Source organism: Dermochelys coriacea, chromosome 18 (assembly GCF_009764565.3).
Source record: "Dermochelys coriacea isolate rDerCor1 chromosome 18, rDerCor1.pri.v4, whole genome shotgun sequence".
In the NCBI taxonomy this organism is placed as follows: domain Eukaryota; kingdom Metazoa; phylum Chordata; order Testudines; family Dermochelyidae; genus Dermochelys; species Dermochelys coriacea.
This window is the reverse complement of record NC_050085.1, coordinates 3,615,914-3,630,032: the sequence shown is the minus strand read 5'-3', so window position 1 is coordinate 3,630,032 and position 14,119 is coordinate 3,615,914. Positions and strand designations below refer to the sequence as shown.

The following is a 14,119-nucleotide window of genomic DNA, read 5'->3' as shown; positions in this document are numbered from 1 at the left end:
CCTTCTACTTCGTCATGTCTGCCAGGCGGCTCAAATATATGTGTGTTTGATGGTCAGCAGCCTATGATTCCTGTGAAGTGTCTGTCTTGTCATGTATGTCTCTGGGCTTTGGTGCATGCCTGTCAGATGATTCAGGTGCTTCTGGTGCATTTCTGTTAACCCAAGAGCATCATGTTTTCATGTATGCCTGGTTGAAATCAGGTCCTTGATCCTTGGCCACATGGCCCTGGTTGAAGTTAGAGCATAGGTAGGCTACTCTAACATAGCAGTGGAGGATCAGATATAGTGCACCTCCTCTCTCCCTCCCACACCCACAATACCCCATACATGCCCCTTCCCTGCCCTTGCAATGGGGGCATGGGGCAGCTTACGTAGGCATGGGAATTTGCTACTATCTCTGGCCACAAAGTGGCCTTCGCAGACAGGAAAAGACTGGTTGTATTTTTGCATGTACATTTGGTTGCTTCATCTCCCAGAGGCTTCAGAAATCTTCATTAGACAGATGCATAGATCCCTCCTTTGACAATGATTTCTTTCTGCAGCAGGTTTCTCAAGCTTCCCTATCAAGTGTATTTATTTAGCCAGATACTAAACCCTAAGTACATCACAGGGTCCCTTCATTTTTGCTTGAATCGATTATTTCATTTTCCTGAAAACCCTGATTTGTACAAATATTTTAATAAAAGTCTAGAGCTTACTGATTTCTGTATGGCGTCTCTTCCTCTCAGAGAATAATTCCCCCAAATCCTCCACGACACTAGAGAAAAATGCAATGGCTTCACTGTGTTATAAAAATATATGTTGTTCTCCTGCTGTGTCACTAGATCTCCTATTTGTCTTTGCCTCTGAATCTTTCAGTTCTCTTTTGACCACCATGTTTATGTACAAATGGTCTCCACCCTTGATTTCTATCATCTCTTGTCTGTTTTCCTGTTCTGTTGTTTTAAGTGGTCATTTCTAAAAATTAAATACAGACTTTAAACGCTCAAAATGAAAAAAAGATTCATGTTCTAATGTGAAAATGAAGTTAGAGGTAAAAAAACTCTACTGTGACATTCATTGTTTATGAGCAAGCAACAGTTTGCATATGGGATCAGATTGGTTAACATGCTTTAAGATCTCCATTTTGCTGATTTCTAATAGGTAGGTAAATGGTAGGAACTGTCTGATGCGTTACATGAATGTTTTCAGCCAGTTATGAGCCAGAACTATTTTTATTGACTGTACCAGTATTCGTTGTACTTTTTGTTTGGCACAATTATGAGACCAGAGTCCTTTCTACAAGGAAAGAGCATGTCTCCCTGTCACCTTCCAAAGGTCATACCTCCACATTTCTTCCCAGCCAGAGTTAGACGTCCCACTCAGACAGCATTGCAAGGCCTTTGCCCAAAAGGCTGAAGAGAAGACAGCTAGCACTTTGCTCCAAGGAGCCAGTTATCTAGTCTTCCTCAATGTCACTCCAAGAGGCCGTGTACATTCAAAGGAATGACTCAGACACTTAGGAGAGTTGTGTATATCACCTGAAGAATAGCAACACTTAGCTCTCATACAGCAGTTTTTGCCTTCATAGATCTCAGAGCACTTTGCAAAGGAAGGTCAGGATCATCCTCCCCTTTTAAAGATTGGAAAAAGACACACAAGGGAGGTGATTTGTGCAACGTCACAGAGCTGCTCAGGATTAGAGCTTGGGATTCATGACTCTGAAGGCAATGCCTCATCTATGGCCCCACGCTGCCAATCCTGGCGGAAGCTAGGCACTTGGCCTCAGTGCCCTGGATAAGACTTTCAGCATGAGTTATCAATGGTTCTTGCTGGATTAGTTTACAATATTTCCTTTACAGCTGTTAGTCAATTCCACAGTTTTCTTAAGACTTTCACCTTCCCCCTGCTCCAGTCTTTGGGGTTGACATCCTGGGACAAACAGGTCACAGGATTTCTTCTTGCAGGGGGCTATATTTATTGTGCTTCTCGTGATTCAAAATGTTCTGAATCAATGAGCCCTTTCTCCTGAGACAGGGCTCCATCCTGTGCTCAGTGCCATCAGGGCAGAACTCTCATTGACTGCAGGTGTAGTATCAGGCCTAAAGGGTCTGAACCTGCAAGGTGCTGAGTGCAGTCAATGGCAGTCGAAGGTGCTGATCACAGCTCAGGGGTCACTCAATTTCCTGCAGGATTGGGCCCATGGCAAGCAAGTACATGCTGAAAACAGACAAAAGATTAAATTGTTTGAACAGAAAAAAAAAGGGCCTGATCCTGGGTGACATTCACAATGCGCAAAGACCTCCTCCCCTCCCTGTAATGGCGGGTGACTGACGTATCTGAGACCATGAGCCTGGAGAATAATCAGTCATTATAAATGTGTTCTATTATGGACCCAGCCAGATGGATATCTTGATATACCCATGGGCTGTGTGATAAATTTAAAGTGAGACGGATTGGTCCTCATATAGACGTTTCGTTACAATTTATGACCAGTTGTTCGACATCTGAGTACATGTTAGCTCAAGGACTTACTACACATTTATTTAGTTTGCCAGTACCTTGGTGAGTCTTATAAGTCCACTATGATACCCCATCTTGGAGGTTGGAACCATGATTCAGTCAGAATCATAGAAGTCTCATCTTAATATAGTACTATTCAGAATAGACAATTCATTTTCATTTCTATGAATTGGAATAAGCTTGTCCAATATGCAATTTGGCCATTTTCTCCTCCTTTGTACGAAGTTCACATAAGAGCTCCGATTGCTGAGAAGGGATCTTTAGTTCCTCCACAGTTAATGCTTGCAAATCTGTGGTACATACTGAAATTCTTTCATGCTAAGCCACCTGCTATTGGGTCAGAGGCAGTATCTGGAAAAAGAAGAGGTCTCAAAGCATCAGCAACATTACTTTTTCTTTTGATGTGGTTCCTAGTAAACTCACATGGTTGAATTTTCCATCTTAGGTGTTGGATTTTAGGTGATAGGTGGTAGCATGATAGATTAGCTAGGATTTAACCTTTGAATTAAGGGTTTATGATGAGTCATGTAAACAAATATACATCCCCAAACACACACATTAAAGTGTCCTATGACCTACACAAAGCCAGGGGGCTTCCTGTTCAGTCTGTAAAATAGCCTCTTCACATTTATAGTAAGTCACTGGAGTAGGCCACAGCTTTCCTGGAATCATCATTTTGTACTTGGAACACACATATGTCAATTGGGCTAATGTCACTTACAGCAAATATTGATTTCATTTGGTTTATAATGTACTGGACACAGTTTATTTGTTAAAGCATTTTGAATCCTTGCAAACCTGTTTCTGTATGTGAATTCCACTGTCATACAGCACCTTTGCTGACTGGTCATCAGAGTGGCTCTAAAATGTTTGGATAGTTTGAAATAAATTTCATAAGAAAACCACAGGTTTCTATAAAGGAGTGCAATTGTCCTGGCCTCAAGGCTTCTTGAGGCAAAGAGGCAAAAAGAACAGCTTCCCCTTTCTTTGAGACAGACTTAATACCATCTGCTGTGATGAAACCTTCTTATGTTTGTGTTTCATTCAGGTTAAAACAACATTTATTTCTACTGAGCTTCAATTCAATCCCCTTTCTTGAAATTTATCAAAAAGATCTCAACCTTCCCTCCAGCCGTTACTCACTATCACAAAGATGACACCATCATCCATATAAAAAACAACTCCAGGTAAACTACAGAGCATTGAATCCATAGCCATCTGATAAGTCTCAGGAGCATTGGGAAGTCCACAAGAAACATTAGAGTACCTGTAAGAGCTACAGCAAGTAATAAATGTCATCAGATTCCAGGAATCAAGCAATAATACTGCCTGTCAGAAACTTTTTCTTAGCATCAAGTTCATTGAAAACTTTTGAGCATTGTGAAGTGTGGAGAATATTATCACTTGTAGCTAGAAGATGGTGTTCTCTAACTACAGCTTTATCTACTTCTCTTAGTCACCTTTTTTTGTGTGTGGCCATCTATTTTATATTCATTCTGTCCTCTCCTGCTCTTCAATAATTCTGTCACCTAGCATGTTATCCACTTGCTGGTTCACAGCTTCTGTCCTGGAGTGTGGAACACATCAATCATTGAGCTACTAGTGCAACTAGTGCATCCGATGAAGTGAGCTGTAGCTCACGAAAGCTTATGCTCAAATAAATTTGTTAGTTTCTAAGGTGCCACAAGTACTCCTTTTCTTAGTGCAACTTTGCCATCTCCTGTGTCATTATCCTTGAATTTCTACAAAGTCTTTCAATAACAAATCCTATACCTGGACAGGCTTATCAAACTGTTCTCTGGGATTTACCGTTTCATTCTCCCACTCCCTGCTGGAGAATTTATACATCAAATCTGGTTTTCTAACCTAAAAGGGCTTTGATTTTCCCTTCAGTAACATATGTCATCTCTCACACTGATTCAGTAAAGCTTTATGTCAATGCAGCGACTGGTGTGGGTACGGTTATTATTAATGATGTTTATTACATTAACACCTAGGTCAATAGCATGGTCTAGTGGCCTGAGCAGTGGACTAGCTCTCCAAAAAACCTATGTTCTAGTCCCAGCTCTGCTGCTGGATGACTGAGGGAAATCATATCACTGCCCTGTGCCTCAGTTTCCCCATTGGTGAAATGGGAATAACAATGACATCTTTTGTGACGTGCTTTAAGATCTGTGGATACAAAGCACTGTGAAAGGCCTGAGTATTATCATTTATTATACAGGCCAGCACAGAATGGGCTTTGTGCTGCACAGTCCATGTCCCAAAGTATTTACAGTCTAAATAATATTAATAAAATTAAGCACAAGCTGAAATGCTTTGCTGAATCAGAGCCTATGTGGTTTCCAACTGATCTGCACTTCGAAATATCCCATACAATGAACTGGTATTGTCCAAATATAGACAAAACATTGTTTCTCACTGGATAATAATGTACCAATGTACAAACTGGGTTCTTTAAAGAGACAAAGCTATGAAAGATTCACTCCCCAGATCAATGACCATTTCCAGCTTTTGTCTGTTAACAGTTATAGTTTCTCATACTTCTGAGTTTGTAAAATAAACAAACTCCTCTACCTCTGAGTCAGTGTTGTTATCTTCTTAGACAGTTCACGCTCTCCTATTTCCTTCAGGGATGGCTTTCATTCAGAACTTCTGTGCCCAACCTTTTTGCTACTCACTTTCTTTCAGCAATCTCTAGTTTAGTGCCCCAGCAGCCCTGCTTTCTTCTAGCACAGATAGTTGGCATTACTAGTCCCATATTTATCTTGTGGCTATGCAGACAGTTCACAACACCAACAAATGCTGTGATCATTTATCATAGTAAAATCCATATGCTGCGCATATGCTGAAACATCTTTTTGATGGAAACAATTGGTAGCGAAACAGTGAGACTGCACTCTGTAAATGCTCATGGCTACAGGCACAGCACAGAGGAAGCTAGATTCGGCCCCTGCTAAGCCCCATGGTCACAGATGAGCCAGCTCTATGAGTTGTCCCCATAGACTGTGGGTTTTCCAACCCTCCTATGGGTCTACGAGGGAAATTCAACCACGGATTTCACTATTAGAATGGCTGCCCTTCCCCATTCCCTTCTCCTGGAGACATATGTTAGTGCACAGACCCAGTCCTTCAATATGTGAAACAGGAGGAGATCCTACCACCTACCTCCAGTTGGACAAAGGCCTAGGAGCAGGCGGAGGAGTGTGGATTGCAGTAGCAAGGCTGGTTACACAAGTCAGCAGGACCCAGTTTGGGGGGGGGGCGGGAAATTAACAAAACTTTATTTAAAACAACAAAAAAGAGGCCTTTTCACACCATAGCGTGAGCCCATTTACCCATCCCAATTACTCCATACGTGTTACAACAGACCCGGAGTTCTCCATGTGATCTTTCCGCACTAGCCCTACAATTCTGACTCCCTTCTTAAAGGGACTCGGAACCAGGAGTTTTACAGAGGGATTCCTTGCCCAGAGCCCTTTACTGAGAAGGGAAGCCCTGCCTCGACTCTCTGGATGATTGACAGTTTGTCTAGCCAACCTGCTCTCTTTCCCTCACTCCTAGTTCTATAAGGGCTTCGCCCCATCACAAAGTACCACTGACTGTAGCAGATGGAGGTTATAGACTCAGCAGGTGAGGCTGCTTCACCCTAAATCATACGAAGCAGCAGCACAACTGAAAAGTTTGGCCATTTGATCTTAAAATCAGCAGGGGAATGCCGGATCTGACAGCATTACTACTCCTCACCCCTCACCAATTGAGGAAGATGAGGAGGGTGAAGATTTGGTACTGACTTTCACCCACGACCTGGGAGAGTGAAGGGTGAAGATCCCAGATTTCCTCTCCTGCTGCTCAGGGCAGAAAGATGCTGCATTGTAGTTTCCAGGTCTGTTTCACCTTGCTCTACCTGGGAGCAGCAGCCTTACCCAGGAAGGGGGGAGAAACCAGGGTCAATCCTGCCCCACTCAAGCCAGCAGGCCTCCCAGGCTAAGGTAAAGGGTGTAGGGGCAGAATGAAATGCTGCAGGAGGAAGACAAAGGGAAGGAGAGGCAGGAAGTGGTTGTAAGGAAGGATGAGATGGAGAGAGAGTGTCAGCATCCCATTGCTTGTTTCAGGCAAGCCATTGGCAGCCTCCCTGGAGGAGTCCAGCTGCCCCTTCTATTCTGCATAGAGGTTGGTTGTATTTAAGCTGGAAGGCAGAGCAGTGATACAGGGGGACTTGCTGTCTTTCTCAAACTTCTTTCTCAAACCACTGCTCGTTGCCAAACTGCAGTATCAGCGATGATGCAGGGAGTCTCAGGACTCAGCACAATGCCTCTGTCTAACTATCACATCAGCACTGTGATGGATAAAACCAGATTCAGAGTTCTACTCTGAGAATCCCTAAACTCTGCAGATTTCCACTCCAAGTCTCTCCCCTCTACTTCCTCTGGCCTCTGCACTTCCTGACAAATGCAGGCAGTGGCCACAAGATGGCACTGTTCAACACGCTCAGGGAACCCACTGGTCTTCCTATGCAACACCCCTGGGTGTGAGGGGAGATCAGCCATTCCCTCCCAGGGCCCAGCTGGCATCCATGAAGCACAGTGGGCAGCTAAGGAAGAAGGAAAACAGCTGGGACTGCTAGGCCAGCTCCCAGTGGTGTGTACCCAGCCCTGCACCTCCTGTAGAGCCATTCGGTTTTCCCCTAGGGACTGTATACTTTTGATTTGGTTTGGTGGACCCCATGAATTCCACAGCCATTCGTGTAGCTCCAACCTCTTCCTTCCCTTTAGCGTTTAAAATAGGTCTTCCCTTCACAATGACGCTACTCAAAGCTGAAAAGCAGTCACAAGCTGTAGTAACCCTATATTTCTTTAGTCTTGTCTTGAATGAAGAGACGGGTTAAACATCTCTGATTGCACCAGGCAGGGAACTATATAACCGGGGCACATGGTTACAAAATGTCCTGCTTCCCATTGACTCACATTTCTTAGCAGAGAAAACCAGATAAGCTGCTAGTTCAGATCCTTATAATCAGCAGGAATATAAAGACGGAAAGTGGCTGGGCAGAGTCAGGTACCATCATTCAGGATCTTGAATATAAATCATCGAATCATTGAAGATTAGGGTCAGAAGAGACCTCAGGAGAATTTTGAACCTCTCTGAAAATCAATGAATTTTGAACTCAGATACTTGATTTGACAAGGAATTAATTCAAAAACTTTAAAATAGGAGTAATATGCCCTGACAAACATGTGCCTAGAAGGATGCAAGTTGCTGTATTTTGAATAAGTGCATCCTATTGCTCTACTGCAAGCAGGTGCTCCTGCAAATCAAGGTGGAAAGACAAAAGAGGGTGTTTTTCCCTCCAATAGCTCCACAGCAGCTTGGCAAGGTTTTCTTGATGGTAAAAAGAGGTTTCAGTAATGGACCTAAGTAATGTGTTCTCTTTGAATGCTCTTGTCTTGCCAGATGATATTGGCTGCTCTGTATCTTGGATTTCATGTCAAGCAGACACCTTACTTTGTGGCGATCTATCATCCCTGCCACCACTTCCAATAATAAGCCACTTATATCTGTGTTGTATGTAAGTGATGTGGGAGGACATTATGAATGGGCAGGGGGCTCCTGCAGGTGAGACCCAGTCAAACCAGGTTGTTGGGGATTCCTGGCTGGATTTTGAACCATTCACTTCCCCAGACAAGTTCAAACTCAGATTTAATTCTTGATACCTGTTTGACAGTCATCTTCCTAATCTCCCTGGGAGCAGCACTCCCTGTACAAATGAGAGACAACTCAAAACCTAACAGAGCATTCTAACACAAGAATTTTAACCGGTTGTTGGACACAGTGATAATTCTACAGAAACACCAGGGTCACATTGGTGGTACTGTGCAAACAGCCAGCTTGTATAGTTCTTCCCTGCTGATAAAAACACCAGAGAGTTAGCTAATTTTTCCCAACTCCATTTGGTTGTGAATTTCTAAGCCTATTAAAATACTGAAGATGAAAACCAGACATTTGATTGGCAGCTGTAACTAGATGTGAATTGCCCACAAATGTCCCAGGGGCTGCCATTAATTTATCCCCTCTACTTTAAAGAGGATTAAAACTTTCTATACTCAGATAGTCTAAGCACAAGTTCTACCTTCCTGTTCCCATAATCTTACACTACTCTCCCCCTGCTTTCTTCCAGGATCTGCCTTTAACATTAGTTGAGAGGCAGTCTTGTTGTCATGCTACACTTAAGATTTAGTCCCTGGATGCACCATAAACCCCTGTTATTGGAAGCTTAGAATCTAGCTGTAAAACTGTCAAAAAGAGGAGAGTCTTATCCTTGAACAACTGTCAACTGTATTGCTAACAATCTTTAGCTAATGGAATTTGGCAATTTGCAAACCCTACAAAGGTAAAAAAACACAAGTTGGGAGTTCTAGATGTAGTTTTGGAAATTTCTGAAAACCGTGGGGTTAAACTGCTTTAAGGCCTCTTCAGAACAGTCCTTGGAAACAAAAAGGGCATTATTAAAACTAAAAACCAAGCATTACAGTTTTTCACAGATAAATAAGAATTATTTTTACATCCTGAAATAGGGCTATTCTAAGTCTTCCTTAAGAATTCTCTGCACTTATTCTCCCAACATTCAAGGTCTGTCCAAAGGCCATTCAAGACACTGGAAAGTCTCCCATTGATTTTCGTAGAGGGTCTGAGAGCCCCCCAAAGCCCAGAATATTCCCACATCTTCTTCACTTTCAGGGGTAAACAGAGATCCTAAACCCCCTGACATCAGAAATCATCAGAACAGCAGAACAAAGTGATCATGATCTGGGGATTGAAGGGGGGAGAAGGTAATGCTACTTTCCAGGGTCCACCCACAACATATCTGCCCACTTGACATGAAAATGAGACACCCCTCTTGGTGGCTTGTGCGGGTATTCAAAAGTGATGATATGGGATCTCTGGACTCCTTGATTTTAGCTCTCCCTCACTCAAGTTTGAATATACCATGGCTGAGCTCCTTGACAGGCAGGGGGCAAGAGGGTCAGAAAGAGAAAAATAAAGGACCATATCTCCCAAGTTCACCCACTCAGGGTGCCAAAGTGAACTGCCACCGTAGAACATGTAGCTCTGGAAGCAACGGGGTCTAGTGGTTAAGAAACTGGATTGAGGGATTGTCTACACAAGGAAATTTACTGGCATTATTTCTGTGTAAACTCCCCCTGTGGGCAAACTTATTCCAGAATAAGAGTGTGCATACAGAGGGTTATATTGATATAAATATAGCTGTATAATTATGCTGGTAAATTTTCCCCACAGTCCTGGGAGTGAGAAGACCTGGGTTGTAATTTTGTCTCTGCCACTGACCTGCTGGGTGACCTTAGGCAAATCCCTTCATCTCTGTGCCCCAGTTTCCTCCCATCCTCTGTCGTCTTGTCTATTTAGCTTGTTGTCTCCTTGGGGCAGGGTCTGTCCCCGATTGGGTGCATGCAGCACCCAGCACAAAGCCGTCCTGATTGCACTTAGTGCCAAGAGGTGCCACTGGAATCTAAATACTGCGTAAGCTCCTCGTGGTGTGATTGTCCATTTTCTCACCTGCTTTAGCAGTGACAGAGCAGTACAAGGGTGGCATGTGAAGGATCCTCACTGGTGTCTCAATCAGCACCTACTGAAATGAACGGGGCAACTCAGAGCTGCTGTTTCAGGCTCTCTGCAAACTCAGACAGACATCTTCCTTTCAGCTGCGCTCAGCTCACATTTTCAACATTTGCAGCTAGCCAGTGACTTTGAAGGCAGCTGAGATTCGAGAGCAAGAAGCCAGCTTAGGAAAGGTCCCGGAACAAGGGACCAGGGCACACTGGCCCAGTCCGAACCCTGCCAAGAACCAAGGGGTGCTAACCCTCCTTCCAGCCGGCTCTGGCTCTCCCACTCCCCGCAGGATGAGGACCGGGGCTCTGGCCTGAACCCCTAGAGGGGGGCTGGCCGCAGCGGCGGGCTGTGGAGAGACCCGCCGAGGAGCAGGGCTGGGAGGAGGCACAGCCGACGCGCCGGCCCAGGTCGCCCCGTCCGGCTGGCTGCGCCGACCGCAGCACTTCTCCGGAGCCGTCCCTGTCCCGCCCTGGGGGTGTCCCCGGCCTGCGGACCCGCCCAGGTAGCCGCATCCTGGGGCCGCCCCCGCTCCTCCTCCCGCCCCCGGCCCGCCCCCCGCTCGCTCTCCCCGCGGCTCCATCCCGGGATCGGCCGGCCGAGCTGACAGTCTGGCTCAGCGGCAGCCGTGGGCGCATCAGCCGGGCAGCGCCCCAGCTCTGCGCCGCACCTGCCCTGCCAGCTCCTGGGCGCCGAGGCTCGGCTGCCCGGCGGGGCGCCCTGCAGCCCGGAGCAGGGGGTCCCCCCGCCGCCGCCGCCGGGGCTCCTGGCTCGGGCAGGGCAGCTGCCCCGCCGGCTCCCTGCCCGGCTGCCCTCCAGGATGAGCCCGCAGTACTCCCTGCGCTCCCTGCTGCTCGTCATCCTCGCCGCCTTCTCGGCCAACGCCAGCAACTGGCTGTAAGTGCGGGGCCGGGGAGCGGGCTGGGGGCGGACCCGCCGCGGAGCAGGTGCCTCCGGGGCCGGCGGCTCCCTGCCCGGCGCCCCAGAGCAGGGACCCTGCCCGCCCCGGGAGCCGAGCCGGCCGCTGCGGGGCAGGGGGTGTCAGTGCGGGCGGCACTTGCTCTGAGCCCTGCGGAGCCGAGTCCGCCTGGGAGCTCGCTGCCTTCAAGGTGCGGCGCCGGAGCCTGCCTGGCCCCTCGCTTGGGGGGCGGGGAGTCCCTCTAGCCCTTTTGTTCCCTCCCTAGGGCTGGGATCTCCCCTGCGCCAAGCCGGCCGCCCCGCGTCTTCCCCACGGAGGAAATCCGAGGGGGCAACCGACTAACCCGCCGGGGAGCGGGGCTGGCCGGGCTCGAGAAGTGACCCCCAGTGGCTGCGCACGGTGCTTCCTTTCTCTTGCTCCAGGCTCAGCAACGAGGCGCTAGCTCGGCAGCGGGGCTCTACCTGATCAGCTGCTGCAGGCGCTGACATTGGCCGCCCGCCCTACTCAGCCCCTTTGCTGGCTTATCTGTCCCAGTCCCAGCCTGAGCCTTGTCTCCTGCGGACGCCTCAGCCCTCGGGGACCCCCTTCCCTCTGAGTGGACTGGTGTCCGAACCAGTAAAAGAGCAGTACTGGTGCAGCCTGGGTTTCCATGGAGAGCAGGGGGTGCAGAACGGTTTCTCCATGTGGGGAGGAAGGAACAATTGCCCCCAATGAAGTTGCCCTACATGTCCTCCCTGCTGTTGCTCTGAGGTCATGGCCTGCTTCCTGGGTCGCGGTGTGACTAACTGGGGTGAACTCCAGCCCTTGTGTGCCCACGGAGGTGAGGCAGAGCTCTTCCCCTGACGAATTATTATTTATTATTTAGGCTAGTTATACTATAACTTTATGGAAGCAGAAGCTACATCTGCATTTGTTCTTAAGTTACTAATCTGTGTAGCACCAAGGCCCTGAGGTCAGAGCTCAGGTCAAAATGAAGCCTGGGTTTTGCTGCGGTTCAGATAAGCGAGTGAATGGTCGGGGACAGGATTTGGTGAAGCGGGGAGAGAGAAAATGGCAAAGTTACAAATCTACAGCCCAGTTTAGCAGAACTCTTTTCTCTCCCCCACCCTCAGGGCCTGTCTGCGCTGATAGACACTGGATCTCTCCTGGCCCTAGTTAGAAGAGTAGGGGTTTGCTTCCCCTCCTCCTTGCGTTCTCCACCTGGCTGGCACATGCTGCCCCAAAGCTCTGGAGATCAGTGGTGCTGTGGGGCTCTCTGGGATGAAGAGATCTAGAAATGTGAATTCTGAGGGTAGGATGTGGAGGAGCCCAGTTAGATTAGGAAGACCTGAAACAAACACTGAGATAACTTGTAAGGTAAACAAGGAGAGAAACTGCGGCATGGTCTAGAAAATTCCACCAGAGCTTTGCCAAGGCTGAGGGAAGTGCTCCCTGACACGGGCCCTTTGGGGGGGATCTGCTGGGAGTGGAGTGGGGGAGGGGCAGCATCTTTTTCCAAACTTTGAATTAACTAACAGTTTGGCTAATTAATTTCTTCTGGTGAGTGGGGCGGCTGCTGCTCCCTGCTTTTATCAGCCTCGGAGGCTGTGATTGAATTATAATTAGAGCCCAGTTCAAGGGTTTAACAAATCTAGTCTCTGGAGCAGAGTGACTGTTGCACTGTCGATGGCTCGGGTCACAGCAGTAGCGCAAGCCACCATGGCTACATTTACCACTTGTAGCATAACAATAAAGATGACCCTTTACCCAGGAAAGAATTTTCTGTAGTATCTGGCTGGTGAATCTTGCCCACGTGCTCAGGGTTTAGCTGATCGCCATATTTGGGGTCGGGAAGGAATTTTCCTCCAGGGCAGATTGGAAGAGGCCCTGGAGGTTTTTCGCCTTCCTCTGTAGCATGGGGCATGGGTGACTTGAGGGAGGCTTCTCTGCTCCTTGAAGTCTTTAAACCATGATTTAAGGACTTCAATAGCTCAGACATGGGTGAGGTTTTTCATAGGAGTGGGTGGGTGAGATTCTGTGGCCTGCGCTGTGCAGGAGGTCGGACTAGATGATCAGAATGGTCCCTTCTGACCTTAGTATCTATGAATCTATGAAGGGCCGGTTTGCCTTTTCCTCTGCACCTGAATCTCCCATGGGCAGTAACCGGAGTGATGAGTGTTTCAGGAAAGGAGATTAATCTCCAGAGACATTAAATTTCAGCTACCACAATGAATACCCAGTCAGCCACAGCATGTCTATGCCCCCCATTCCACTCTGTAGTCCACAGGTGCCAATGCTTTATCCCTTGTTTAAGCCAGTGGTGGCTGAGTGGTTTTTAGAGGATGCTACTCAGTCCAAGGAGACCAAGGTGCTGACCAGTCTGTGCCTGGAGTGGCCACTGTCATCCTTCAAATGGATGGATGAGAAGGGTGCTATTAAGGAGCCTGTTTGGGTCACATGGGATAAATTGTCCCATGCTCTATTACTGGGCTCCCCCTATTTTCCCTTGTCAGATGGAAAGAGTTTTGTGGCATGGGTCTCTTGCAAACGCTGGGTGGATTAGAGCAGACAACAAGGCAGCCTCACATTTGGTGAAGACATGTCATGGGTCTCTGGTGGTGGTTTCTGCAGTGGACAGGACTGAAAGGGGAAGTACTGGCTGAGGATAGTGGCCCTACCAGGAACTTTGCAGAGGAGTTGGCACAGATGCTTGCCAGGCTGACTTTTGGGAAAAGGGGAAAATTCTGGAGGTGGAATCTTCTTAATATTTGGGGATTTTTACAGGGACTCTGAGCTCTTCAGCACTTCCAGGCTTCTCCCTGCACTCTGTTTTGATGCAGTACCAACAGAAACTGCTGAGCTAGGTTTCCCACACCCACCCAGCCATTTGGCCCATACACACAAGGTTACCAAAAATTGAAGGGGCCAGGAAATGTGTGGCTGTTTATCTGCCAGTGGGTGCGGTTTGTGTGTAACAGGAAGGTTGTCGTTGTGTAGTAAAAGTAGATGTGTGTAAGAGGACGGCAGCATGGAGATGCAGTGCTGGGAGTGGAAGCTGCTTTCCCCAGGGCTTTCTTTTGGACAAAGAGGGTT

General features: G+C 47.4%; 1 protein-coding gene across 2 annotated transcripts in view; it reads left to right on the top strand.

The window, feature by feature from the left end:
* The first annotated feature begins 10,681 nt into the window (after positions 1 to 10,681).
* WNT4 (Wnt family member 4) overlaps positions 10,682 to 14,119 on the top strand; it is a 31,190-nt gene continuing 27,752 nt past the window's right edge. The window contains exon 1 of one of the 2 annotated variants that reach the window (XM_038376956.2): positions 10,682 to 11,025. In XM_038376956.2, the coding sequence (XP_038232884.1) occupies positions 10,949 to 11,025 (77 nt within the window). In that variant the 5' untranslated portion in view covers positions 10,682 to 10,948. Of the gene's footprint in view, positions 11,026 to 11,705; positions 11,868 to 14,119 lie in introns of those variants that run through there. The other variant, XM_043500112.1, reaches the window with a different exon arrangement.